The sequence below is a fragment of the Nannobrachium achirus genome, assembly GCF_963921795.1.
Source record: "Nannobrachium achirus genome assembly, chromosome: 7".
Lineage (NCBI taxonomy): Eukaryota > Metazoa > Chordata > Actinopteri > Myctophiformes > Myctophidae > Nannobrachium > Nannobrachium achirus.
In genome coordinates this window covers 57,539,538-57,565,796 of record NC_137816.1, presented here as the reverse complement: position 1 = coordinate 57,565,796, position 26,259 = coordinate 57,539,538, and the positions used below count along the sequence as shown (strand labels likewise).

The window sequence follows — 26,259 nt, the reverse complement described above, 5'->3', positions numbered from 1 at the left end:
GGAACCACTCAGATCCCAGATGTCATCAATATTAAGCCCATATCTAACTTCATATGGGAATGCCATATCTGTGTGGCTGGTTCAGACAGTGATCTCCATGTATGGGCATAAAAGGGATGTACCATATACAGTACATAGATCTCCATATATGGGTACCAGGGGTCTCCATATGGGTAACTGGTCGGACATACATCACTGGCAAGTTGGCCAAGAATTGGCGCGACCGCTGCATGTCGCCCTGAGGTGTCTTACTAGTTTGCATTGGAACAGGACTTTTTATGTAAATTGTAAGCATAAGGCTGTAGTCAGGGGGAGGGGGTACTTGGCTTCAGAAGGCAGTAAGTACTGCAACCAAAAAGGCTTGGGAACCAGTGCCGTAATATATATTTTTTGCACACACCTCACACACACACACACACACACACACACACACACACACACACACACACACACACACACACACACACACTCCCTGAGCCTGTCAAAACTGCTGACTTCATCATGTATCTCAGTCTGTGCACGTCACCAGTCCATCATATATAAGGCCAGTGTGTCACAGTGTGTGAGTGTGAGTGTCCACCTTGACGTGCAGCCATGCATCTGATAAGGCTCAGCTGTCTTCTCCTCTTCATCTGGCTGCAGACTCTCAACATAGTCCCTGCTAATGCCAAAGGTAAGACTGGTAACCAGCTGTCTTTAAACCCTTTTTTGCACACAATATGCAAAAAAGAGAAAAATATGTCATGGCTAATGCGTGATGGCAAGAATAAAAACTGCATGTACGTGTTGCCAAATATTTTGTATTTGGAATGCTTCTGTTGATGTTGCACTACTGTTTTACTGTGCATGATTATCTTACTTTGGACCCCCGGATAACTCTGAGAGTGTACAACAGGGGTCATCGCTATGCTTGCTTGTGGTGGACATTTTTGTCAGAAATCTATTTTTGCCATGTTAATGGACAATAATATTACCAGAAACACACAAAGAGCTATAACCTTAAATTATCTTTATACAGGTCTGTAACTAACTTTGAGAGTGTACACATGGAACCAAACAGACCCATAGGGTCCATTTGTACACTCTCATGGGGGACCTTGAAAATTAAAAGGTTAGAGAACCATGTTGTGTGTCATGACACTAAATAAGTGTCATACATACAGTATGTTGAGGCAAATCTGAGTGAGAGTGAGATTCTGTATGTGGGTATTTTGATCAAAGTAAGAACATTATAATGGTGAGTAAAAGTAAAACCTATAGAATTTGCCATGGTCGAGGCCAAGTCTTGACAAACTATTTTCAAAGGGGGGCCGGGGGCCACATTAGAAAATATTAAAACACCCAAGGGCACCCTAACCCTCTTGACATACAGTAATGGAATTTCGGACCAAAACAAAGTCACATGCATATCGTCACTGTCGGGCAGAAACCTTGTATCTCCAAGTTTCACATTTGTATGTTTTATCAGCAAAGCAAAGCCCTGCTTCATCATACAAGGCCGTCGCACAAAAGTAGTGAAAACAGCAGATCTACAAGCACACAAAAAATTCTTTTTTAAAATGATGAATACAAAACAAACGGTTTTGGACATACAAGGTTTCCACCCGACAACGACGATATGCGTACATTTAAACAATTGTATTCAGTTATCATCATCAATATACTGTACATAATAGGGAACAAAGAATCCTATACTTATATGGAAAATGTTCTTGTTTGATGGTGCAAGGGTTTAGGTCGTTTATACAATATATACAATTTATTCTCCTTGTTGGAGATTTTTACTCCAGCCAAACAGATGTGCTCCTTCTAGTCGGGAGGGAGATGACATGGTAATCTCGCGCTAATTAGTCTAAAAGCGCGAAATTTTGCACAGATGTAGCCCAGGGTATGCTCTAATGATTTAGCTAGGGCGCCCGAGTCGGCGACCTTCGGGGTCGCCACAGTGGCCAAATCAAGTTGGGCTCCCATCGACTTTCTATACAGGAGGAAAATACCCAGAAAAACACTTTTTTTCTGGGTATTTAAGTTGGATTTGACGGGTCTAACTAGGGGTTTGTAATGATGCTGAATCCATTGCAAGCATTTGTTTTGCACAAAAAACATTCCTTGGGCTACAAATGGCCGAATAAAACGATGGTTTAGTGATGAAAAGTGATGAGTCATCACTTTTCAGAGTTTTTTGGGTGTTTTCTGTCGCGACCCCGAAAGTCGCCGACTCGGGCGCCCTAGCTAAATCATTAGAGCATGCCTTGGGCTACATCTGTGCAAAATTTGGCGCTTTTAGACTGATTAGCACGAGAAAAAAAACCCTAAGGCCTCCGACTAACATGAATGCTCACCCATGCATGCATTTCTGATGCCATTTCTAGCCCAAGGAATGTTTTTGTGCAAAACAAATGCTTGCAATGGATTCAGCATGATGACAAACCCCTAGTTAGACCCCTCAGATCCTACTTAAATACTCAATGGGAGCCCAACTTGATTTGGCCGCTGTGGCGACCCCGAAGGTCGCCGACTCGGGCGCCCTAGCTAAATCATTAGAGCATGCCTGGCCAGATGCTACATCTGTGCAAAATTTCGCGCTTTTAGACTGATTAGCGCGAGATATCCTTAAGTCCCCCGACTATTCCTTTCTTTCTTTTTCTACATGGCGCAAAATATGATTCATTTTTCTCTTTTTATTGTTCAAATTGTGAACATGTTGTGAGCTTGTAGATATGCTATTGGCACCGTTTCAGATGGGGGACCACAACCAAATCATTTCAACTTGGGGATCCGTGACATGAAAATGATTGACCTCAGTGCTTATTTGTCATCTGTTTCCATGTAAAAAAGAAAAAGAAAAAAGGCTTCAGGCAAAACGTTCAATGAAGCTGATTAAACATCGGTGGTCATATCACATTAATCCTTCTATTGGTTTGTGCTTTTCATTTACAGCCAATTAAAAAGAAGCTGACATCATATGACAAACTATAGCCGATCTACAAGCTCGAAGCGTTGTGAGCTTAGAGATTTTTTGTCACAACTTACTATAGGGAGCAAATGGATAGACATTAATTAACGCTTAATTCACATTTAATTAATGATTAATGCTTTTTTCCAACCGGACGCGATAAAGACAAAGATAACGATATGTCGGCGTTCACATCAATTATGGCGGCTTTATCGTTGTGGTGTGGACTAAATTATATTTGTTACCGTTATCTTTATTGTTATCATGCCCAGTGGGAAGGGGCCTTAACTCATACAATAATCAAAAAAATATACATGCAAATCAAATAATATGCTAAAGCACTGTGGCTGCAGGAAAAATGAGATCTAAGTGAAGTAGTATTGATTTCTATATTATTTAACTGTTACTGTTAATCACAATCCAAGGCCACTTTTGAAGACATGAAAAATAAAAGAAATAAAAAGTTCACTCAGTGGAATCCATACCTCCAACAGGCTGCATGGGTGGACTGGACTATAAGTCAAAGTTTGGAAAATACATATTAAATTAAGGTAATTTCTTACTATTATCATCCACTGTGGTGAATTGTAGTTAATTAACATTGCAAATTGTTAAAATATATATATATATATATATATATATATATATATATATATATATTTATATATATTTTATTTACAATAGCCATTTACAAATATATTCCTTTCACTCAGAGGTCACCTGATCAGGGCAGCCAATCAGCAGTTAGCAGACAGGAGCACATGATCAGTGGTTCTACTGTTTAACTCATTAATGAGGACATGTGACAAGTTATTTAAAAGATAGTCTGTCCCAATGAGGAGATATGACAAGTTATTTAAAAGATAGTCTGTCCCAATGAGGAGATATGACAAGTTATTTAAAAGATATTCTGTCCCAATGAGGAGATATGACAAGTTATTTAAAAGATAGTCTGTCCCAATGAGGAGATATGACAAGTTATTTAAAAGATAATCTGTCCCAATGAGGAGATATGACAAGTTATTTAAAAGATAATCTGTCCCAATGAGGAGATATGACAAGTTATTTAACCCATTTAGACCTGCTGCTACCTATACGTTGTATTACCCTTAAGGCCGGCTGCTACGTCTGTGTCACATCAGTATTTGCTATACATATAGCAACATAATTTATTTTACATTTTTGGAATAAGAAATTGAAGGTTTTCAGAAACCTTAGGTTAGGTTTTAGAAGGTGTTTTCAGAATCGGCCTCAGGTCTAAATGGGTTTTAAAAGATAATCTGTCCCAATGAGGAGATATGACAAGTTATTTAAAAGATAATCTGTCCCAATGAGGAGATATGACAAGTTATTTAAAAGATAATCTGTCCCAATGAGGAGATATGACAAGTTATTTAAGAGATATTCTGTCCCAATGAGGAGATATGACAAGTTATTTAAAAGATATTCTGCCCCAATGAGGAGTCTTGACAGATTTATTTTTTATTTCATTTAATCCATCATTACGCTGGTGTTTTATCTGCTCAAAAAGTGACCAGGAACCGGTTCAAACCGGATATGAAAAAATTAAAATTTAAATCAAACCAAGTGAAGTGAGCAATGGTGCGTGTGTGTGTGTGTGTGTGTGTGTGTGTGTGTGTGTGTGTGTGTGTGTGTGTGTGTGTGTGTGTGTGTGTGTGTGTGTGTGTGTGTGTGTGTGTGCGTGCGTTCGTGCGTGCGTGCATGTGTGCGTGCGTGGCCGTGTGTGTACTGTGTAGCAGTTCAAAATGTTTGAAAACCATAGCAAATGTGAATGCAATTCCTGCTTTCCCCATGGAGACCAGTCAAGTGACAAGATGTTTAGTGCATCATTCCAAAAGCCTTTACCCTTATTTAATCAGTATCAGTGTGCAGTACTACTGCACACTGATACTGATATACTACTGATACTACTGCAGCAGCAGTACTATCAGCAACAAGTGTGCATGTGAAACACAGGTCGCACATGTAGTGTACAATACAATCCATTATACTATTCTTAGTTTAGAAATTCATTATTTACAGTACACCCCAACAAAACAAACGAAAAGAACTAAACAAAAACAAGCATCAAGTGAACCATTAAATAAATATGCAGAAACAGAATAACAAGAAAACTCCAAGGTCATATCCTATTCGGTTTCTTCATAGTATTTAATTATTTAATTTTTATAGCATCTTTTAAATTGATAAATATTTGAGCAACTTTTTAATTAATTGTGGAGAGAGTTCCACATTCGTATTCCTACGACTGAAGGACACGTCTGTCTTTGAGTTGTCCGTGCAATTTTATGTTTAAAATCATGTTTCCTCCTACCACTTTCACCACTTTCTGAACTGACATCAAACAGTCTTTGAATTTTAACTGGCAGCGTTTTGTTTTTTGCCCTAAACATTATTAATAATGTCTGTAATTTTACAATTTCTTCCAGTTTTAAAACTCTGCTCTCTTCTGCAATATTTATAATGGTTTTATTGTTGTTACATAGGTATTACCCCATACTTCAGCACAATAACTGAGATATGGTGAAATAAGAGCACAATATAATGTTCTCATTGCCTTATAATCTAACACAGGGGCGTCACTTGGGTATGGCAGGGGTATGCAGCTGCCATACCCTGGGTCCAGGGGGGGGAAATAAAAGTCACCTTTAAATATAAACCATGAATGTCTCTTACTCTTTGTCTATCTGTGCTGGTTATTATGTTGTTAAATTACAGTAAAAAAATAACTACAATTGCAAAATTTAACAAAATGGTCACTTTAACAGGGTATTATAATTATATTCTCCACACTTGTATTCTCCCCAGCTTGACCACATGGTATATTCCCAGGTTCCGCAGGTCAGCTGCACAGGTGCAATGCATTATTGTTAATTGTGGCACGTTTGCTAACATGCCAAGTTTAGCTGCACTTGAACAACCGTTCCAGCCCATGAAACCGTAGAAACCCAGGTAAAAAAAAAAAAATGACAAAACCCGATCCCATCTTTGCCGCCACTGATCTAACACATGTTTAACTTTATTTAAAATAAAAATGCTTTTTGACATCTTTTTCTTAACATCTGCTTTTTGTGATTTCCATGTGAGATTGCCATCCACTATTACGCCTAGAAAACGAAATTCTGTTACTCGTTCAATATCAGTTCCATCTATAGTTAAAACCACCTCCTCCTCTTTATTGCGATTGTACATGAATTGGATTGGATGTAAAAAAAAAATGAAGAAAAAGTGAAAATACAATCAGCCTTAAAATGTGACAGACACTTTCAAATAAATAAAGTACTGTGTAGGCCTAAATTAGGCTATGAGGGTGATGTGTAGTAGATGTGTAGTTGCTGATATTCACCCATAGGGTGATATTACATAGCCCCAATGGGGATATCAATACAAAAAACTAGAAAATAAATTTTAAGTGTGCCTGCAGCTCGCTAAGTGTGTGCAAGGGGGCAGGGGCTTAATCAATTACAGCTCATCCCTATTGGCCGGAAAAAGACCAAAGTTGTGTGTGCATTTTAAAGTTTACATACATTAATCCACTTTAGCCATATTTGATACCTAGGCTATTTGAAAATAGCCAATCTACAAGCTCGTAGATCTGCTGTTTTCAAACATTTTGTGCTTTTACTTTTGGTACTTTAGGTATGTTTTTGTAATGTTATTGTAATTGCAAAGATTATTAGGGCCCGAGCACCACACAGTGGTGTGAGGTCCCTATTGTAATTGCAAAGATTATTATTATTATTATTCCCAATAAAGAACGCGTTTTTGAGGTGCAAACGTACTCCAAAAGTTGTGCAACTTTGCATACACATCACAAGTGGCAAAAATTTACGTATTTAAAAAAAATCAAAAGGGGGCGTGGCCTAATGGCTCAATAGCGCCCCCTACAAAATGTCGTGCCTCAAGCCCCACCATACGGTTTCACCTACATGTACTAAAATCGGTACACACCTGTATCATGTCCGGACTTACAAAAAAGTCTCTTGGCGCCTGTCGTAGATTAGAGTTTATCATGATTGATTATGTGTGACGTAATAGAGTAGATCATGTGTTCATTGATTATATTAAACTAGAAGCTCGGCCGCCCTGCGTCTAGGTCGGAGCCTGGCATGCTCGGAAATGATGTAAATAGGGAATGAATGCCCCACCTTTAATGCAAACATCATTATACCTGTTGTCATAGGACCCGTTTTGACCATTGATTGATTGATTGAAGAATTTATTAGAAGTTTGCAATAGAAAAAAGTACAGTTTCATGACAGTACAAATCACTGGTACAAGGTCAACTAAAAGGAGATCCTAGAAAGCCGAGGCTTATTTCCACAGGAAATAATAAAATCTGTGTGCATTTATGCACATATATGGAGATATCTGTGTCTGTGTGCGTCCATTTTATGCCCATATATGGACATCTCTGCATCTGTCTGTGTCCCTTTATGCTCATTATCCTAAAGGAGTTCGCTATAAACAATGTTGTCAGTAATGCCCTTGTCATTATCCACAATGAAAACTTTTACAACCTCTGGAGAAGGCTGTGTAGAGTTGGCCATGAACGAACACAGGTTGAGGAGAGTAGATGCCAACTTGTTCATTCTCTTGGCCCTGACCCTTATTGATGGTAACAGAGAAAGCTAAACGGATAGGGAAGTGTCGTCTAATGAAGGTGAAAGGAAGCTCACCTCTGTCATAGTGAGGTATTCTTGGTAGGAACATTGTTTCACTCCTCTTTGTGCCTACTACAATCTCACACCCAATGACTCTGTTCATCATTTGCATTACCACCATTCTGGTGTAATTTCTTGAGAGTGCGGCCAGGACCTGCTTGCAGGTTTCTAAGCAGCATAAGGTCGTCCAGTTCCAAATATGGGGCTTGTAAGGTCAGACTTGAGATGTGTCGGGTATCTCTATATATGGATTTCAACATCAATACATAACCATGGTAACCTGTCAACTGCCCCACCATTTAATGCAAACCCCATTATACCTGTTGTCATAAGATCCGTTTGACTGCCTGTGTCCATTTATGCCCATATATGGAGATATCTGTATCTGTCTGTCTGCGTCCATTTTATGCCCATATGGAGATCTCTGCAGACTGTGCCGGTTCCGGAAAACAATGATGTCAGACATTAGCTCCGCATACGGAGATTCCGAACCTTTCGCGCCGGTTCCGTAAAACCGCGTATCGGGTTGGGTCGAGGTCGGGCACTACACTCCCTGCTGCGGCGGGGAACTGTAGTGGCAAAATTCATATAACAATCATTGTGGTATTGATTTATTAAATGTATTAGTTGATGCAATTTAAACCCTCAGCAGGGTTGACATCATCACCTGTTCCTCCCTGTAAAACCCCTTACAAACAGACGACTCACACAAATCTATTACAATATGCCGACTGTGTGTGTGTGAATAGAGACCATGTAAGGAGTGACCATCTGTTGTTACCTTTCTGTACATCTCCTGGCTATGTATAAATGTGTGTGGGACATGGGTGTTTGGAGGCTGATGGGGGAAGCTCTGGAGGGAGACGCAAGTCTCTCTCTCTCTGCTGTGATGAGATCTACAATAAAATATGAAGTCTGATTCCTGACAATGCAGTCCTGCATCTTCCTGATTTGTTTAACTTACTTATAGTAACTTCAAAAACTTCCATTGCAGAACGCGCGTGCCGAAGTCTGTGTAATGCAAACCCCATTATACCTGTTGTCATAGGACCCGTTTTGACCATCTGTTTGCCTGTGTCCATTTTTGCCCATATATGGAGATTTATGCAGACACAGTGCCGGTTACGGAAAACCAGACATCAGCTCTGCATACGGAGAATCCTAACCTTTCGCGCAGGGTTCCGGAAAATCGCGTATCAGGTCGGGTCGAGGCCGGGCATCTGCTGCGGCGGGGAACGTGCGTGCCAAATTTGAAGCCGGTGTGACAAACGGTTCCCGAGATATGCGGATTACATACACACTCAGAGAGATTTTTTTGTTGACTCATGTAGCGTATGTGATGTCAGAGCCTTTTATGAAGTGATGTCACAATGAGTCAGTGCTTGCTCCGGAACAGCCCGATGTCAGTCATCTCCGCATACGGAGATTCCAAACCTTTCGTGCCGGATCCGAAAAACTGTGTATCGGGTCAGGTCGAGGCCTAGCTAAGAACGTAGGCAAAGGTCTGAGCTGTCTGTGTGCGAAATTTGAGTCTGTAGCACCAACCATGTGCTGTCAGGGCTCATCCATGCGATTCGGGCCAATTCGGATTCGGCGTCCATTGGCTTCAATTAGTAGTCAGGACTCCACATATGAAGATTCCGAACCTTTCGCGTTGGTTCCGGAAAACCGCATATCGGGTCGGGTCAAGGCCTAGCTAAGAACGTAGGCAAAGGTCTGAGCTATCTGCGTGCGAAATCTGGAGTCTGTAGAACCAACCATGTGCTGTCAGGGCTCATCCATGCGATTTGGGCCAATTCGGCCTCGGCTTCAATTAGTAGTCACGATATCTAGGTCTTTATGATGATACTAATACCTGATAGTTAGGAGTAGAGAGGCCTTCAGTGGGCCTTAGTAACTATTGTTTTGGTAAAGCCTATCTTGTTATGGTACAGCTCGTCGGACCATTCTTCTTGGCAGAACTACTTTACCACTGCCCAGAGTGTTAAACTGTACTTCTGTCCATGATATCATGTTACATAAACTTGACCACACCACCACTTAATATAATTGTCTTGTCTCCTCATTTTCTCATGATTATTGATTGATCTGAATTCCACCACAGTCCACATCCGAAACCAAACAGGAAATCAGCCATTTTGACCTCTTTGTGCCGTTTTGGCGCATTTTGGGCCGTTTTCACGTGTCGCACTTTAACAAACTCCTCCTAGGGGGTTAATCGGATCAACTTCGAAATTGCTCTGCGTACACAAGACACCTTGACGATGAAAAGTTATCAAAATCGTGAGTTTTCGGAAAATGGCACGACCGTGGCGAAGCGTCAAACTTCCTTCGCCAAACAGTAAGTGCCCCCTCTTCTGATTGGTCGATACTTGATTGTTCCTTATTTTGGCTATTACCCATTAACCGTTTGTCGTACAAACTTCTGGGTGGAGTCATTTGACTTGTTTCAGAGTCTGTCACCTTAATTGGTTTAACTTAGCCCCGCCCCCTCTTCTGATTGGCCGAAAATTAATTTGGGTTTATCTCGTCAACCGTTTGTCGTACAGACTTCTGGGTGGAGTCATTTGACTTGTTTCAGAGTCCTTCAGCTTAATTGGTTTAACTTGGCCCCGCCCCCACTTCTGATTGGCCGAAACTTTAATTGGGTTTATCTCATCAACCGTTTGTCATACAGACTTTTGGGTGGAGTCATTTGAATGCTAATGCTAATGCTAAAAATGCTAATGCTAAAAAAATGATAATGTTAAAAATGCTAATGCTAAAATATTTTAATGCTAAAAATGCTAATGCTAATGTAAAAAATGCTAATGCTAAAAAATGTTAATGCTAATAATGCTAATGCAAAAAAATCAACGCTAATGTTAAAAATACTAAAGCAAAAAAATGCTAATGCTAAAAATGTTAATGCTAAAAATATTAATGCTAATGTTAAAAATGCTAAAAATGCTAATGCTAAAAATGCTGATGTAAAAATGCTAATGCTAATGCAAAAATGCTGATGCTAAAATGCTGATGCTAAAAAATGTTAATGTTAATGATAAAAAAAATGCTAATATTAAAGCTAATGAAAAAATGCTATTGCTAGTGCTAAAACTTCTAATGCTAATTGGCTGCTACCCATTGTGACGTGGGTACTGCGAGGGCCCGGTTAATCGTTGCTTGCAGCTTTAATTTAGATTGTAATTAGAGAAAAGAAAAAATGAGTGTTAAAATGTTTTCATTTACTGCTTTCTATTATTTTAGCGATTTTAGTAGTTTGATTTCAGTGGGTGGGGGCATGCGTACAAGTGGCTAAATATGTATTTTTAGACACAATAAGCCGGTGATTTCTTTGTTACTATTTACACCAGCCCCTATAAGTCACATCTGCCCATGAAAGATTGCGGTGCATCTTGGGAATGGGCTTATTGTGTCTAAAAATACATATGTTGCCACTTGTACGGGCATGCATGCAAATCAAATTAACTAAAATCAGAAAAACGATAGAAAGAACTAAATGAAAACATTTTAACACCCATATTTTCTTTTCTCTAATGACTATCTAAAATCTGAACCCTTGTAAAAAAACAAAGTTGTCATTTAAACAGGTGTCTCTGTGGTAAAATGTTCATCTAGTCCTGTCTGTTGTCTATTGCCCTGAAACAGATATATATATATATATATATATATATATATATATATATATATATATATATATATATTCAGATTTGCAATCATTTTCAAGATTTTTCAAAAATAGCACATATACAAGCTCAAAAGTATAAAATAATTCCAGGTCTTAAAGGGTTAAACACATATTATTTGTCTATTGTACGGCTGACAAAGAGACTGTGTGGACAGTGTACAAACATTGTGTTTTCCGTCCTGGACAGTCAAGTGACCATTCAAGAAAGATCCAAATCAAATCTATGGCGTTTACACTATGTTCTTGTTCCTCTCTGCAGCATGTGCCAAAGACACCAGGGCTGACATCGTCTTTTTAGTGGATGAATCTGGGAGCGTCGGCCAAGACAACTTCCGTAAGATCCAGAAGTTCCTCAGAAGCTTCATCGAAGGCCTGGACATTGGTTCAGATAAAGTACGTGTTGGCCTGGCACAGTACAGTGACGAGATGCACCAGGAGTTCCTACTGAAGGATTACACAGACAAAAGATCTCTACTCGAGCAAGTGGACAGACGCCAAGTCCGAGGCGGAGGCACCTCCACGGGCGAGGCCATGGCGTTCCTCCAGAGTCGTTACTTCACGAAGGAGGCCGGAAGCCGTGCTGACGAGGGGGTAGCTCAGGTGGTTGTGTTGATCACAGACGGGCCCTCAGAAGATGAGGTTGTGGGGCCGTCCCTGGCCTTGAGGAACCAGGGAGTCATCATGTTTGCCATCGGAGTGGGGGACTACCATGATGAGGATCAACTCAAGTCCATCGTCAGCCAGCCTCATGAACAGTTTCTGATCAAAGTTGATAGCTACCAGAATCTGCAGGGAGTGAAGGACAGTCTGCTTCACACAGTGTGTTCCTCTGTTACTGAACCGGTGTCTACTCCTGTCCCAGACCCATACCTACCTGGTAAGTTTATGTCTCTGCCTATGTTTTCGCCAGCCTGTGCCAAATATAACATGGAGAAGTGTTCCTACATGTTTAAGCACCTCTGCGTAATGTTGCTCCATAAAGCACGTTTAGCTGCATTTCATGTCTTGAATGGTGCTATAAAAAGAAAATGCATTATTATTATTATTACATGGGAACACGCCTAAACGCATATTATTAGTTTGTTATTCGACTGACACTGAGACAATGTGGACAGTGCACAAACAATGTGTTGGGTGTCTTTGACAGTCAAGTGATCATTCAATAAAGTTGATCTAAATCATACCTATATTATGGTAATTGGTAACACATACTATTTTCTTATTCCTCTCTGCAGCATGTGCCAAAGTCACCAGGGCTGACATCGTTCTCTTAGTGGATGAATCTGGGAGCGTCGGCCAAGACAACTTCCGTAAGATCCAGAAGTTCCTCAGAAGCTTCATCGAAGGCCTGGACATTGGTTCAGATAAAGTACGTGTTGGCCTGGCACAGTACAGTGACGAGATGCACCAGGAGTTCCTACTGAAGGATTACACAGACAAAAGATCTCTACTCAAGCAAGTGGAGAGACGCCAAGTCCGAGGCGGAGGCACCTCCACAGGCGAGGCCATGGCGTTCCTCCAGAGTCATTACTTCACGAAGGAGGCCGGAAGCCGTGCTGACGAGGGGGTAGCTCAGGTGATTGTGTTGATCACAGACGGGCCCTCAGAAGATGAGGTTGTGGGGCCGTCCCTGGCCTTGAGGAACCAGGGAGTCATCCTGTTTGCCATCGGAGTGGGGGACTACTATGATGAGGATCAACTCAAGTCCATCGTCAGCCAGCCTCATGAACAGTTTCTGATCAAAGTTGATAGCTACCAGAATCTGCAGGGAGTGAAGGACAGTCTGCTTCACACAGTGTGTTCCTCTGTTACTGAACCGGTGTCTACTCCTGTCCCAGACCCATACCTACCTGGTAAGTTTATGTCTCTGCCTATGTTTTCGCCAGCCTGTGCCAAATATAACATGGAGAAGTGTTCCTACATGTTTAAGCACCTCTGCGTAATGTTGCTCCATAAAGCACGTTTAGCTGCATTTAATGTCTTGAATGGTGCTATAAAAAGAAAATGCATTATTATTATTATTACATGGGAACACGCCTAAACGCATATTATTAGTTTGTTATTCGACTGACACTGAGACAATGTGGACAGTGCACAAACAATGTGTTGGGTGTCTTTGACAGTCAAGTGATCATTCAATAAAGTTGATCTAAATCATACCTATATTATGGTAATTGGTAACACATACTATTTTCTTATTCCTCTCTGCAGCATGTGCCAAAGTCACCAGGGCTGACATCGTTCTCTTAGTGGATGAATCTGGGAGCGTCGGCCAAGACAACTTCCGTAAGATCCAGAAGTTCCTCAGAAGCTTCATCGAAGGCCTGGACATTGGTTCAGATAAAGTACGTGTTGGCCTGGCACAGTACAGTGACGAGATGCACCAGGAGTTCCTACTGAAGGATTACACAGACAAAAGATCTCTACTCGAGCAAGTGGAGAGACGCCAAGTCCGAGGCGGAGGCACCTCCACAGGCGAGGCCATGGCGTTCCTCCAGAGTCGTTACTTCACAAAGGAGGCCGGAAGCCGTGCTGACGAGGGGGTAGCTCAGGTGGTTGTGTTGATCACAGACGGGCCCTCTGAAGATGAGGTTGTGGGGCCGTCCCTGGCCTTGAGGAACCAGGGAGTCATTCTGTTTGCCATCGGAGTGGGGGACTACTATGATGAGGATCAACTCAAGTCCATCGTCAGCCAGCCTCATGAACAGTTTCTGATCAAAGTTGATAGCTACCAGAATCTGCAGGGAGTGAAGGACAGTCTGCTTCACACAGTGTGTTCCTCTGTTACTGAACCGGTGTCTACTCCTGTCCCAGACCCATACCTACCTGGTAAGTTTATGTCTCTGCCTGGCCGAGAAAAGCCTATGTTTTCGCCAGCCTGTGCCAAATATAACATGGAGAAGTGTTCCTACATGTTTAAGCACCTTTGCGTAATGTTGCTCCATAAAGCACATTGAGCTGCATTTCATGTCTTGAATGGTGCTATAAAAAGAAAATGCATTATTATTATTATTATTATTACCCGGGAACACGCCTAAACGCACATTATTAGTTTGTTGTTCGACTGACACTGAGACAATGTGGACAGTGCACAAACAATGTGTTGGGCTTCTTTGACAGTCAAGTGATCATTCAATAAAGTTGATCTAAATCATATCTATATTATGGTAATTGGTAACACATACTATTTTCTTGTTGCTCTCTGCAGCATGTGCCAAAGACACCAGGGCTGACATCGTCTTCTTAGTGGATGAATCTGGGAGCGTCGGCCAAGACAACTTCCCTATGATCCAGAAGTTCCTCCGAAGCTTCATCGAAGGCCTGGACATTGGTTCAGATAAAGTACGTGTTGGCCTGGCACAGTACAGTGACGAGATGCATCAGGAGTTCCTGCCGAAGGACCACACAGACAAAAGATCTCTACTCAAGCAAGTTGACAGACGCCAAGTCCGAGGCGGAGGCACCTTCACTGGCGAGGCCATGGCGTTTCTCCAGAGTCGTTACTTCACAAAGGAGGCCGGAAGCCGTGCTGACGAGGGGGTAGCTCAGGTGGTTGTGTTGATCACAGACGGGCCCTCAGAAGATGACGTTGTGGGGCCGTCCCTGGCCTTGAGGAACCAGGAAGTCATCATGTTTGCCATCGGAGTGGGGGACTACTATGATGAGGATCAACTCAAGTCCATCGTCAGCCAGCCTCATGAACAGTTTCTGATCAAAGTTGATAGTTACCAGGATCTGCAGGGAGTGAAGGACAGTCTGCTTCACACAGTGTGTAACTCTGGTAAGTTATTGTCTCCACCTGGCCGAGACTATGGGGCGTATTTCGTCCATGCATTATCCCTTATCCCTAAACTTCTTGGTCTTTTTTTTACATTTTGAAAAATATTTTAAAAAAGGCAAAGAAGTTTAGGGATATGGTGTAAGGCATGGAAGAAAATATACCTTAATGTTTTTGCTCCTGTCTGTCCGAAACTCCGCTAATAAGACGTGATGATCCTCCTGACTGATCTGTGCAATGCTGATCTTTTACAGACATTGAACAAATAAGTCCTAGTCGTATGACGGTGCTGAATGGTGAAAACAGTCGGTATTCAGGCTCACAATATGTCGCAGTATGTAATGTGTTGTGAGCTTGTAGATCGGCTATTTTATTTTTAGAATATTTGAGATTCTATTCATGTTCATGACGATAGATTTTTGATATATTGTGATGCCCTGAGCAGTATTGGGCCAGTTGTGCAACCCCAGAGCAGTATAATTTTTCTCAGACAAGCATGAGACCTGGGTTTGAATCCCATGAAACTTGACACATTTCCTCTTTAACTTAACATGTATCCTTTTTTTTTTTTATAGCTCAAGACTGTCCCCGACCACAAAATGGACCTACTAAGGCAGTTTTGATTAGTGCCGACATCATCAAAAATATGTTTCCAAATGGAGCTACCGCTACCTGGGAGTGTGAGGCTGGCTATTCAATAGTGGGGGGCAATCCGAGACAAAGATGCAGCGCTGGAACCTGGGATCCTGCTATTGTGACACTGCAATGCGACAGTAAATATTTATACTTTTTATTCTTAAACTTGCTATTTGTAGTAAAAACAGAAGTAATCATCTCAAGGACACCTGATCTACAAACTGAGAAAATGACCTCTCTTATCTTGGTTTGAGACCCAGACATGTGTGAGAACTCTGAAATGTATAAGGACACTTAATCACAGCTTACCACCCAATGAAACTTGTAACCATATTCTATAAAATAATTTTCAATGCTCTTCTTAATGGATTTCTCCTACTAAGATTTGTTATTATTTTATTTATTTTTTCAGGGAGAACTTGTGGCTCAATTCCGGAACCGGATAATGGAAGAATAGATTATCCTGAAAGGAGTCAGTTTGGTGACACAGCTGTGATAATTTGCAATCCTGGGTTAGTGAAGACTTGATGCTTCCATCAATCGTGTTTCTGGTTCATAATCTTGATCAATGATATTTCAGATGTTCATGTTTGACAATTTGGGGTATATCTCTATGGACTTGCACACCGGTCACGCTTTGCAATACAAACCCCCAAATCAATCCTCCAGTTCTAGGTAACACAGAAGGGGGGAACCTTTTTTTTTTCCACACGACTCTTCTAAGTTATATTAATGACATAGTTCAATATTGAAAATGGGGGGTTTTCCCCTTTAAAGACATTTTTATCATTTTGCCTAAGTGCAGGAACTTTACGCAAAGTGTTATTGTAAGGCAGTATAATAACCTTGGGGTAGTTGGAAATAAACTGTCCCATCACAGTAGAATTGCACCCACATTTTGTCCAAATCCTGCTGGAATGTACAAATAAACTCAGTGTTCATTTATACATTTCCAGTGAGTTTACAAAGTGCATTACAGAAGTTTAATGTCTTCGCCCTGTTTTCCCCCAGTCACAATTTGGTAGGTGGCGCTAGAGAACGAAGTTGTGGAGCTGATGGGAACTGGATGGGCAGATTTGGAAGATGTGAAGGTTGGTAATCAAAATACACTTGGATAAGATCACAACGTTAAATTATGTCTGAGTTTCTCCATTCTGATGTATTATTTTTCATTCTCCAGTGGTTAAATGTGGAAAGCCAGATGACATTTTAAACTGCAAATACAGTCCAGTGCGAGAAGATTATGATTATGGCTTTCACATACACATGTGATGAGAGTTTCACACTTGTTGGACCGAGGTCGTTAGACTGTCAAACCTGCATCCTCCCGTCCCCACGGGAGGACGCAGGTGCAATGCTAACCTGCCGACGCTGGTGAAAGCTAACCCGGTGAAATGCTAACCTTTGTCCGCTCGTGGGGACGCGACTCCGTGTCGGGGGCGCAAGAACAGATCGCTCTTGCTGCTTATGGATTCCACTGTTGATTATCTTTTCTTGGTTTTTGATCGTTTTTAAAAGGTCCTGAAGAGAAATTTAGGTAGAAACTCGACAAGGACACGCTGTGATAGGGCAGTCGTCGCTTTGACTGGAAGTTCTTTGTTGCGTGTGACTTCTGTTTTGTGGGAGGAAGGGGCGGTCCCCTTCAAGAATTTATTCTATCGCAAGCAGGTGGACGTGAGAATAGTTAACAGATCTGTAGGTCTGCTCTTTCTGGGGCGCTGCTTATACTCCAATGTGCCCACTGTCCAAACGAGAAACCACATTAGTCAGGCAGAGTCCTGCAGCAAATTGTGTGTGATGCAGTATAATCGGGCAGGCGGTCCCCAGGTGAAACGATAGATAGATAATTTTTGTTTGACGCTCCTACCTGTGCTACCCTAGAGCTCGATTGCCCGTTACAGCCTCATTGTCTCCCCTATATATATATAGTAATACAGTAAAGCCCCTAGCAGGGACCCGCTGAGTCTATAAAGTTGTGGAAGGGTGTTTGCTATTGCTTACAAATTGAGTGTTATACATTTGTGAGACATAGTATGCTATATTGTTACATGGTTCCGCTTTAAGTAATGTTGGACTTTTTAAAAATGTTCTTTTGAAGGGTTGTTGTTGTTATTCATCACTGTGTCCAGTGTCATCGGGTAATCCTTTGATTGGACTATTCCTGGTTATCCTTCTAGCTTTTTTTTTCAATTTATAGAGCAACATCACTCCACAACAAGGCATACAGCAAAACACATTAAGCCTAGCAACAAAAAAATTAAAATAAAGAAAAAGACAAAAAAAATAAAGAAAGAAAAAGAAACACAGTAAGATAGTTAGGCTTTAGTAATTATGTTGCAATATATAATGTGTTGTGAGCTTGTAAATCGGCTATTTTTTAAATTTATTTTGTTCATGTTCACGAATAGGGATGCCTGGTTGGAAGTGATTCAGTGTTCAGTTCAGGTAATGTTATTTTTCCTTTTTCATTGAACTGCAGCCGTTCATTGCCCCGTGATAGAAGTGAGAAACAACGTTGACATATTTGGAGACGGCAAGGAGGCGACGGCAACCTCTGGTGATATACTCTGGTTTGGTTGCAAGTCACCTGCTGAGTTTCTGGACGGGCCAGATAGGATCTTCTGCGATGAAAATGGACGTTGGAGTGGCCGAGTTCCATCATGCGTAATTGGTATGTATACTGTATAGTGTATAGCCTAGGGCCTAGGCTACAGTCATTTAGGCTTTAGTCATTTATGAACTTCTTCTTTCCTTTCTCCTTCAAACCAGGCAAGGCTGACCAAAACACTCGTCCTTTTAAATAACACTCAACTTCACTGTCACAGAATCGCATACGTTGACTTGAAATGTTTGGCCTATCATTGATTTGAACTTTAAACTGAAGTACATTTGCATGTGCAGGTGTTCTTCAACACACATGCAATGTAAAGCATTAGTGCTTGACAATATCACTGCTGAGTATAATAAAGATCAAATCCACAGGGCTACTGGGTTAAATCTTAATATTTCTACGTGTCATTAGTTCGACTAAGGGTTAGGGTTTGGGTTAGGTTTAGGCAGAGTTGGGATCCGTTACTCCAAAAAGTAGTGCACTACATATTACATATTACCTCTGAAAAAAGTAGTGCCTTACACTACTTCATTACTTCCTGGAGAAAGTAACTCGTTACACTACTCGTTACACTACTTTTGCGTTACTCCATAAAAAAGCCTGAGATGCATTGCCAACATATATTAGATGTATTAAATATTTATTATATATTATTATAATATCTAATACAATACAGTTATGTTGTTCAATGAAGTGAGCAGGGCTCACTGGTGGTCATTTGAATGAGTCTAATAATAATAATAATATTAATAATACGAAGTTATAATAATTAATCAAAATTATAATAATTAAATTATTTCTGAGCCCCTGTGGCCTTATTTAGCTCACATATGAGTTTATTCATTTATTTATGGACATACATGGTTTCCACCTGACATTATAGCCTATAGTTCTGTATCCATATGTCAGTCAGTTTAAGCAGATTTCATTCCATTTGGCTCCTATGAATTTTCCAGTCCAGGGGTGGACATGACCTGGCGGAGATTCTCCCCCCACAGAGCGCAGCAGGTCATATAGTAATTATTATAATTTGTATTAGTAAGTAGGTAGTTCTGTAGTCAAATACAGCTGGGGGGCTTATTACCCCAGGGGGGGCCTATTCCCCCACTCTACCCTACTGTAGCAGGCGAAAGTGATGGAACTACAATGAGATGACTCCGTGTGCAGCAGAAGCACTAAAACAATGTCAAACTAATTCTAGCAGCGGAAAACTTCCCATTTGCTTAAAAAAGCAACATGCAGCGATGGTTTTGCATAAGGAATTATTAATTGTCCGTCATCATCAGCTCATGTCAGAGTCTCAGAGCAAAGGTGAGGTGCTCTTTTTCCCTCTCTCTCTCAGCCTACCGTACATTTCCAGTAGGCTAATTCATTCTTGTGGCTCGCTGGATATTTAATACTCACTATTTGGGGGTTTTAATGTATCTTGTCACGTGTAGGATATTAATCTAGGCTGTGATTCAAACGTCGGCTTTGCGCACCTCGTGATGCGCTGCCGTGCCACTCTTTTTTTCTCTTTTCTCTCTCTCTCTCCCTTTCTCTCATGGGCAAAAGGTAACTCATTTCTTTGCTTGATATTATAAATATCCGTATTTGGGGGGTTTGCTGTTTTTAGTCCCTTGTATTAATCTATATGCGATGGTTATCAAATGTCGGGTGGCTGCTGGCTGCGGCTTGATTGCCACAGTGTCACCGTGACCTGCTGCTGCGCTGACAATCAAATGTGTTATCAAATGTGTTTGATTACCTCTTCTTTGGTTAGTTATTTTAGATAAATGTCAGTTCCAATGTTTTAAAAGACAAGTGATGATGTTTACAATCGGTTCCTGCTGAAGGCAGAAGCAGAAACTGCAGGCACGAAAGTAGCGAGTAGCGAGTAACGCGACCAGGCAGTATTTGTAGTGTTATTATTATTTCGGAGGAGTAGTACCGTTACACTACTCGTTACCGAAAAAAGTAGTATTATTACAGTAACGCGTTACTTTGTAACGCGTTACACCCAACTCTGGGTTTAGGCATAGTGGTTAACATTCACAGAGGTTAGCATTCACCACCGTCGGCAGGTTAGCAATTCACCAGGTTAGCATTCATCAGCGTCGAACTAATGGGGCGTCGAACAAATGCTACGTCGCAATATCGACATGCTCCCGGGCTACTGCAGGTGAAATACAAAGTTAAAACCTTCTTAACCTTCAAAATGTGCAAGAGTACATTTCATTCATTCATACAATGAAAATATATCCTACAGAGGTTTGATAGCCCACAATGTTTGGCTGTAATTGGCTTCCAAAGTTCCAGACCCTATTTGTTAAAGTCCCCCTTCCGCATTCTATACCTTTTTTTAAATTAAACAAGAAAATGCTTATTACATGCGCCAGCAGAGCGCGCAAGTAGGCTACTGCATTCGGCTGCATATGTAGGTATGTATGTATGTCATGTCATTTCTGGCAACATCATCATTAACAGCCAATGAGGGACCAGCATTCCTGGTGATGCCAGTGGTGATGCCAGTGGTGAGTGCACCTCATGGCGCTCTCTGCTGGCGCACAAGTAGGCCATACATGGCCTACTTGTGCACAAGGGGAAATTTGGCACTTCGACAGAGTGCAGTTCTAGTTTTGTCTTTCATGTTGGGACACATGGATTAACTCCTTTCGTGCTCCTGTGCTTTAATTGTATCATTTTATATTGTATCCTATTGTACTATTTCCTCATCTGTCTCCTCACCCCTCATCTGTCTCCTCACCTGTCCCTACATTACAGCTGCCACTACACCTGTTACTACACCTGTTACTACACCAGGTGAGTGCATAAAAGAAAAGATGCAACTGCAGCAATACACACTTTTCTAGTTTAAACTTTGCTGTAAATAATTTTCAATGCTTTTATTAATGGATTCCTCCTACTAAGATTTGCTATTATTATTATTATTACTAGAAGCTGGGCCGCCCTTCGGGCGGCCCAGCGTCTAGTCGGCGACCTGGCCAACTCGGGAACGATGTAAATAGAGAATGAATGCCCCGCCCTTTAATGCAAACCCCATTATACCTGTTGTCATAGGACCTGTTTTGACCATCTGTTTGCCTGTGTCCATTTATGCCCATATATGGAGATATCTGTATCTGTCTGTCTGTCGGCGTCCATTTTATGTCCATATATGGAGATCACTGCAGATATAGTTCTGGGTCCATTTTATGCCCATATGCCCATATATGGAGATATCTGTCTATTTGCGTCCATTTTATGCCTGCCCCACCCTTTAATGCAAACCCCAATATACCTGTTGTCATAGGACCCGTTTTGACCATCTGTTAGCCTTTGTCCCCACCCTTTAATGCAAACCCCAATATACCTGTTGTCATAGGACCCGTTTTGACCATCTGTTTGCCTTCTGTTAGCCTTTGTCCCCACCCTTTAATGCAAACCCCAATATACCTGTTGTCATGTTGTCATAGGACCCGTTTTGACCATCTGTTTGCCTTCTGTTAGCCTTTGTCCCCACCCTTTAATGCAAACCCCAATATATGGAGATCTCTGCACACACAGTACCGGTTGCGGAAAACTCTGATGTCAGACATCAGCTCCGCATTCGGGGATTCATTTTATGCCCATATCTGGAGAACGCGCGTGCGGTATCACTGCTGAGTATAATAAAGATCAAATCCACAGGGCTACTGGGTTAAATCTTAATATTTCTACGTGTCATTAGTTCGACTAAGGGTTAGGGTTTGGGTTAGGTTTAGGCATAGTGGTTAACATTCACAGAGGTTAGCATTCACCACCGTCGGCAGGTTAGCAATTCACCAGGTTAGCATTCATCAGCGTCGAACTAATGGGGCGTCGAACAAATGCTACGTCGCAATATCGACATGCTCCCGGGCTACTGCAGGTGAAATACAAAGTTAAAACCTTCTTAACCTTCAAAATGTGCAAGAGTACATTTCATTCATTCATACAATGAAAATATATCCTACAGAGGTTTGATAGCCCACAATGTTTGGCTGTAATTGGCTTCCAAAGTTCCAGACCCTATTTGTTAAAGTCCCCCTTCCGCATTCTATACCTTTTTTTAAATTAAACAAGAAAATGCTTATTACATGCGCCAGCAGAGCGCGCAAGTAGGCTACTGCATTCGGCTGCATATGTAGGTATGTATGTATGTCATGTCATTTCTGGCAACATCATCATTAACAGCCAATGAGGGACCAGCATTCCTGGTGATGCCAGTGGTGATGCCAGTGGTGAGTGCACCTCATGGCGCTCTCTGCTGGCGCACAAGTAGGCCATACATGGCCTACTTGTGCACAAGGGGCAATTTGGCACTTCGACAGAGTGCAGTTCTAGTTTTGTCTTTCATGTTGGGACACATGGATTAACTCCTTTCGTGCTCCTTCTGTGCTTTAATTGTATCATTTTATATTGTATCCTATTGTACTATTTCCTCATCTGTCTCCTCACCCCTCATCTGTCTCCTCACCTGTCCCTACATTACAGCTGCCACTACACCTGTTACTACACCTGTTACTACACCTGTTACTACACCAGGTGAGTGCATAAAAGAAAAGATGCAGCTGCAGCAATACACACTTTTCTAGTTTAAACTTTGCTGTAAATAATTTTCAATGCTTTTATTAATGGATTCCTCCTACTAAGATTTGCTATTATTATTATTATTACTAGAAGCTGGGCCGCCCTTCGGGCGGCCCAGCGTCTAGTCGGCGACCTGGCCAACTCGGGAACGATGTAAATAGAGAATGAATGCCCCGCCCTTTAATGCAAACCCCATTATACCTGTTGTCATAGGACCTGTTTTGACCATCTGTTTGCCTGTGTCCATTTATGCCCATATATGGAGATATCTGTATCTGTCTGTCTGTCGGCGTCCATTTTATGTCCATATATGGAGATCACTGCAGATATAGTTCTGGGTCCATTTTATGCCCATATGCCCATATATGGAGATATCTGTCTATTTGCGTCCATTTTATGCCTGCCCCACCCTTTAATGCAAACCCCAATATACCTGTTGTCATAGGACCCGTTTTGACCATCTGTTAGCCTTTGTCCCCACCCTTTAATGCAAACCCCAATATACCTGTTGTCATAGGACCCGTTTTGACCATCTGTTTGCCTTCTGTTAGCCTTTGTCCCCACCCTTTAATGCAAACCCCAATATACCTGTTGTCATGTTGTCATAGGACCCGTTTTGACCATCTGTTTGCCTTCTGTTAGCCTTTGTCCCCACCCTTTAATGCAAACCCCAATATATGGAGATCTCTGCACACACAGTACCGGTTGCGGAAAACTCTGATGTCAGACATCAGCTCCGCATTCGGGGATTCATTTTATGCCCATATCTGGAGAACGCGCGTGCGGTATCACTGCTGAGTATAATAAAGATCAAATCCACAGGGCTACTGGGTTAAATCTTAATATTTCTACGTGTCATTAGTTCGACTAAGGGTTAGGGTTTGGGTTAGGTTTAGGCATAGTGGTTAACATTCACAGAGGTTAGCATTCACCACCGTCGGCAGGTTAGCAATTCACCAGGTTAGCATTCATCAGCGTCGAACTAATGGGGCGTCGAACAAATGCTACGTCGCAATATCGACATGCTCCCGGGCTACTGCAGGTGAAATACAAAGTTAAAACCTTCTTAACCTTCAAAATGTGCAAGAGTACATTTCATTCATTCATACAATGAAAATATATCCTACAGAGGTTTGATAGCCCACAATGTTTGGCTGTAATTGGCTTCCAAAGTTCCAGACCCTATTTGTTAAAGTCCCCCTTCCGCATTCTATACCTTTTTTTAAATTAAACAAGAAAATGCTTATTACATGCGCCAGCAGAGCGCGCAAGTAGGCTACTGCATTCGGCTGCATATGTAGGTATGTATGTATGTCATGTCATTTCTGGCAACATCATCATTAACAGCCAATGAGGGACCAGCATTCCTGGTGATGCCAGTGGTGATGCCAGTGGTGAGTGCACCTCATGGCGCTCTCTGCTGGCGCACAAGTAGGCCATACATGGCCTACTTGTGCACAAGGGGCAATTTGGCACTTCGACAGAGTGCAGTTCTAGTTTTGTCTTTCATGTTGGGACACATGGATTAACTCCTTTCGTGCTCCTTCTGTGCTTTAATTGTATCATTTTATATTGTATCCTATTGTACTATTTCCTCATCTGTCTCCTCACCCCTCATCTGTCTCCTCACCTGTCCCTACATTACAGCTGCCACTACACCTGTTACTACACCTGTTACTACACCTGTTACTACACCAGGTGAGTGCATAAAAGAAAAGATGCAGCTGCAGCAATACACACTTTTCTAGTTTAAACTTTGCTGTAAATAATTTTCAATGCTTTTATTAATGGATTCCTCCTACTAAGATTTGCTATTATTATTATTATTACTAGAAGCTGGGCCGCCCTTCGGGCGGCCCAGCGTCTAGTCGGCGACCTGGCCAACTCGGGAACGATGTAAATAGAGAATGAATGCCCCGCCCTTTAATGCAAACCCCATTATACCTGTTGTCATAGGACCTGTTTTGACCATCTGTTTGCCTGTGTCCATTTATGCCCATATATGGAGATATCTGTATCTGTCTGTCTGTCGGCGTCCATTTTATGTCCATATATGGAGATCACTGCAGATATAGTTCTGGGTCCATTTTATGCCCATATGCCCATATATGGAGATATCTGTCTATTTGCGTCCATTTTATGCCTGCCCCACCCTTTAATGCAAACCCCAATATACCTGTTGTCATAGGACCCGTTTTGACCATCTGTTAGCCTTTGTCCCCACCCTTTAATGCAAACCCCAATATACCTGTTGTCATAGGACACGTTTTGACCATCTGTTTGCCTTCTGTTAGCCTTTGTCCCCACCCTTTAATGCAAACCCCAATATACCTGTTGTCATGTTGTCATAGGACCCGTTTTGACCATCTGTTTGCCTTCTGTTAGCCTTTGTCCCCACCCTTTAATGCAAACCCCAATATATGGAGATCTCTGCACACACAGTACCGGTTGCGGAAAACTCTGATGTCAGACATCAGCTCCGCATTCGGGGATTCATTTTATGCCCATATCTGGAGAACGCGCGTGCCGGTGGGAAGAACGGTTCTCGAGATTCACATACATACATACACATTCACAGAGATTTTTTGTTGACTCCTGGCGTACGTGATGTCAGAGCCTTTTATGAAGTGATGTCACAATGAGTCAGCGATTGTGCCGATTTCCTCAGGAACAGCCTGATGTTAACAATCAGCTCCGCGTAAGGAGATTCCGAACGTTTCGCGCCGCTTCGGGAAAACCGCATGCCGAGTCGGGCCGAAGCCCGGCACTGCACTCCGCGCCGCAGCGGGGAACGCGCGTGCCGAATCTGAAGCCGGTGGGACGAACGGTTCTCGAGATACGCGGATTACAAACAAACAAACAAACAAACAGACAGAGATTTGTCACATTTATAGATAGATTATTGTTTATTTTTTCAGGGGGAATTTGTGGCTCAATTCCGAAACCGGATAATGGAAGAATAGATTATCCTGAATGGAGTCAGTTTGGTGACACAGCTGTGATAATCTGCAATCCTGGGTTAGTGATGAATTGATGCTTCCATCAATCGTGTTTCTGTTTTGTGTTTCATAATCTTGATCAATGACATTTCAGATGTTCATGTTTGACAATTTGGGGTATATTCAAAGTACATTTTTCTCTATGGACTTGCACACCGCCACCGGTCACGCTTTGCAATACAAACCCCCAAATCAATCCTCCAGTTCTAGGTAACACAGAAGGGGGGACCTTTTTTATTTTCCACAAAACTCTTCTAAGTTATATTAATGACATAGTTCAATATTGAAAATGGGGGGTTTTCCCCTTTAAAGACAT

At 41.7% G+C, this 26,259-nt stretch overlaps 1 protein-coding gene across 3 annotated transcripts in view; it reads left to right on the top strand.

The window, feature by feature from the left end:
* The first annotated feature begins 577 nt into the window (after nt 1-577).
* Nucleotides 578-26,259, top strand: part of LOC308288546 (collagen alpha-3(VI) chain-like) — a 43,501-nt gene continuing 17,819 nt past the window's right edge. The window contains exons 1-13 of one of the 3 annotated variants that reach the window (XM_080730008.1): nt 578-673; nt 11,589-12,206; nt 12,565-13,182; nt 13,541-14,158; nt 14,538-15,110; nt 15,683-15,880; nt 16,156-16,255; nt 16,755-16,834; nt 18,223-18,414; nt 21,118-21,156; nt 22,849-22,899; nt 24,592-24,642; nt 25,863-25,962. In XM_080730008.1, the coding sequence (XP_080586134.1) occupies nt 595-673; nt 11,589-12,206; nt 12,565-13,182; nt 13,541-14,158; nt 14,538-15,110; nt 15,683-15,880; nt 16,156-16,255; nt 16,755-16,834; nt 18,223-18,414; nt 21,118-21,156; nt 22,849-22,899; nt 24,592-24,642; nt 25,863-25,962 (3,317 nt within the window). In that variant the 5' untranslated portion in view covers nt 578-594. The remainder of the gene's footprint in view (nt 674-11,588; nt 12,207-12,564; nt 13,183-13,540; nt 14,159-14,537; nt 15,111-15,682; nt 15,881-16,155; nt 16,256-16,754; nt 16,835-18,222; nt 18,415-21,117; nt 21,157-22,848; nt 22,900-24,591; nt 24,643-25,862; nt 25,963-26,259) is intronic. The other 2 variants (XM_080730009.1, XM_080730010.1) reach the window with 2 other exon arrangements.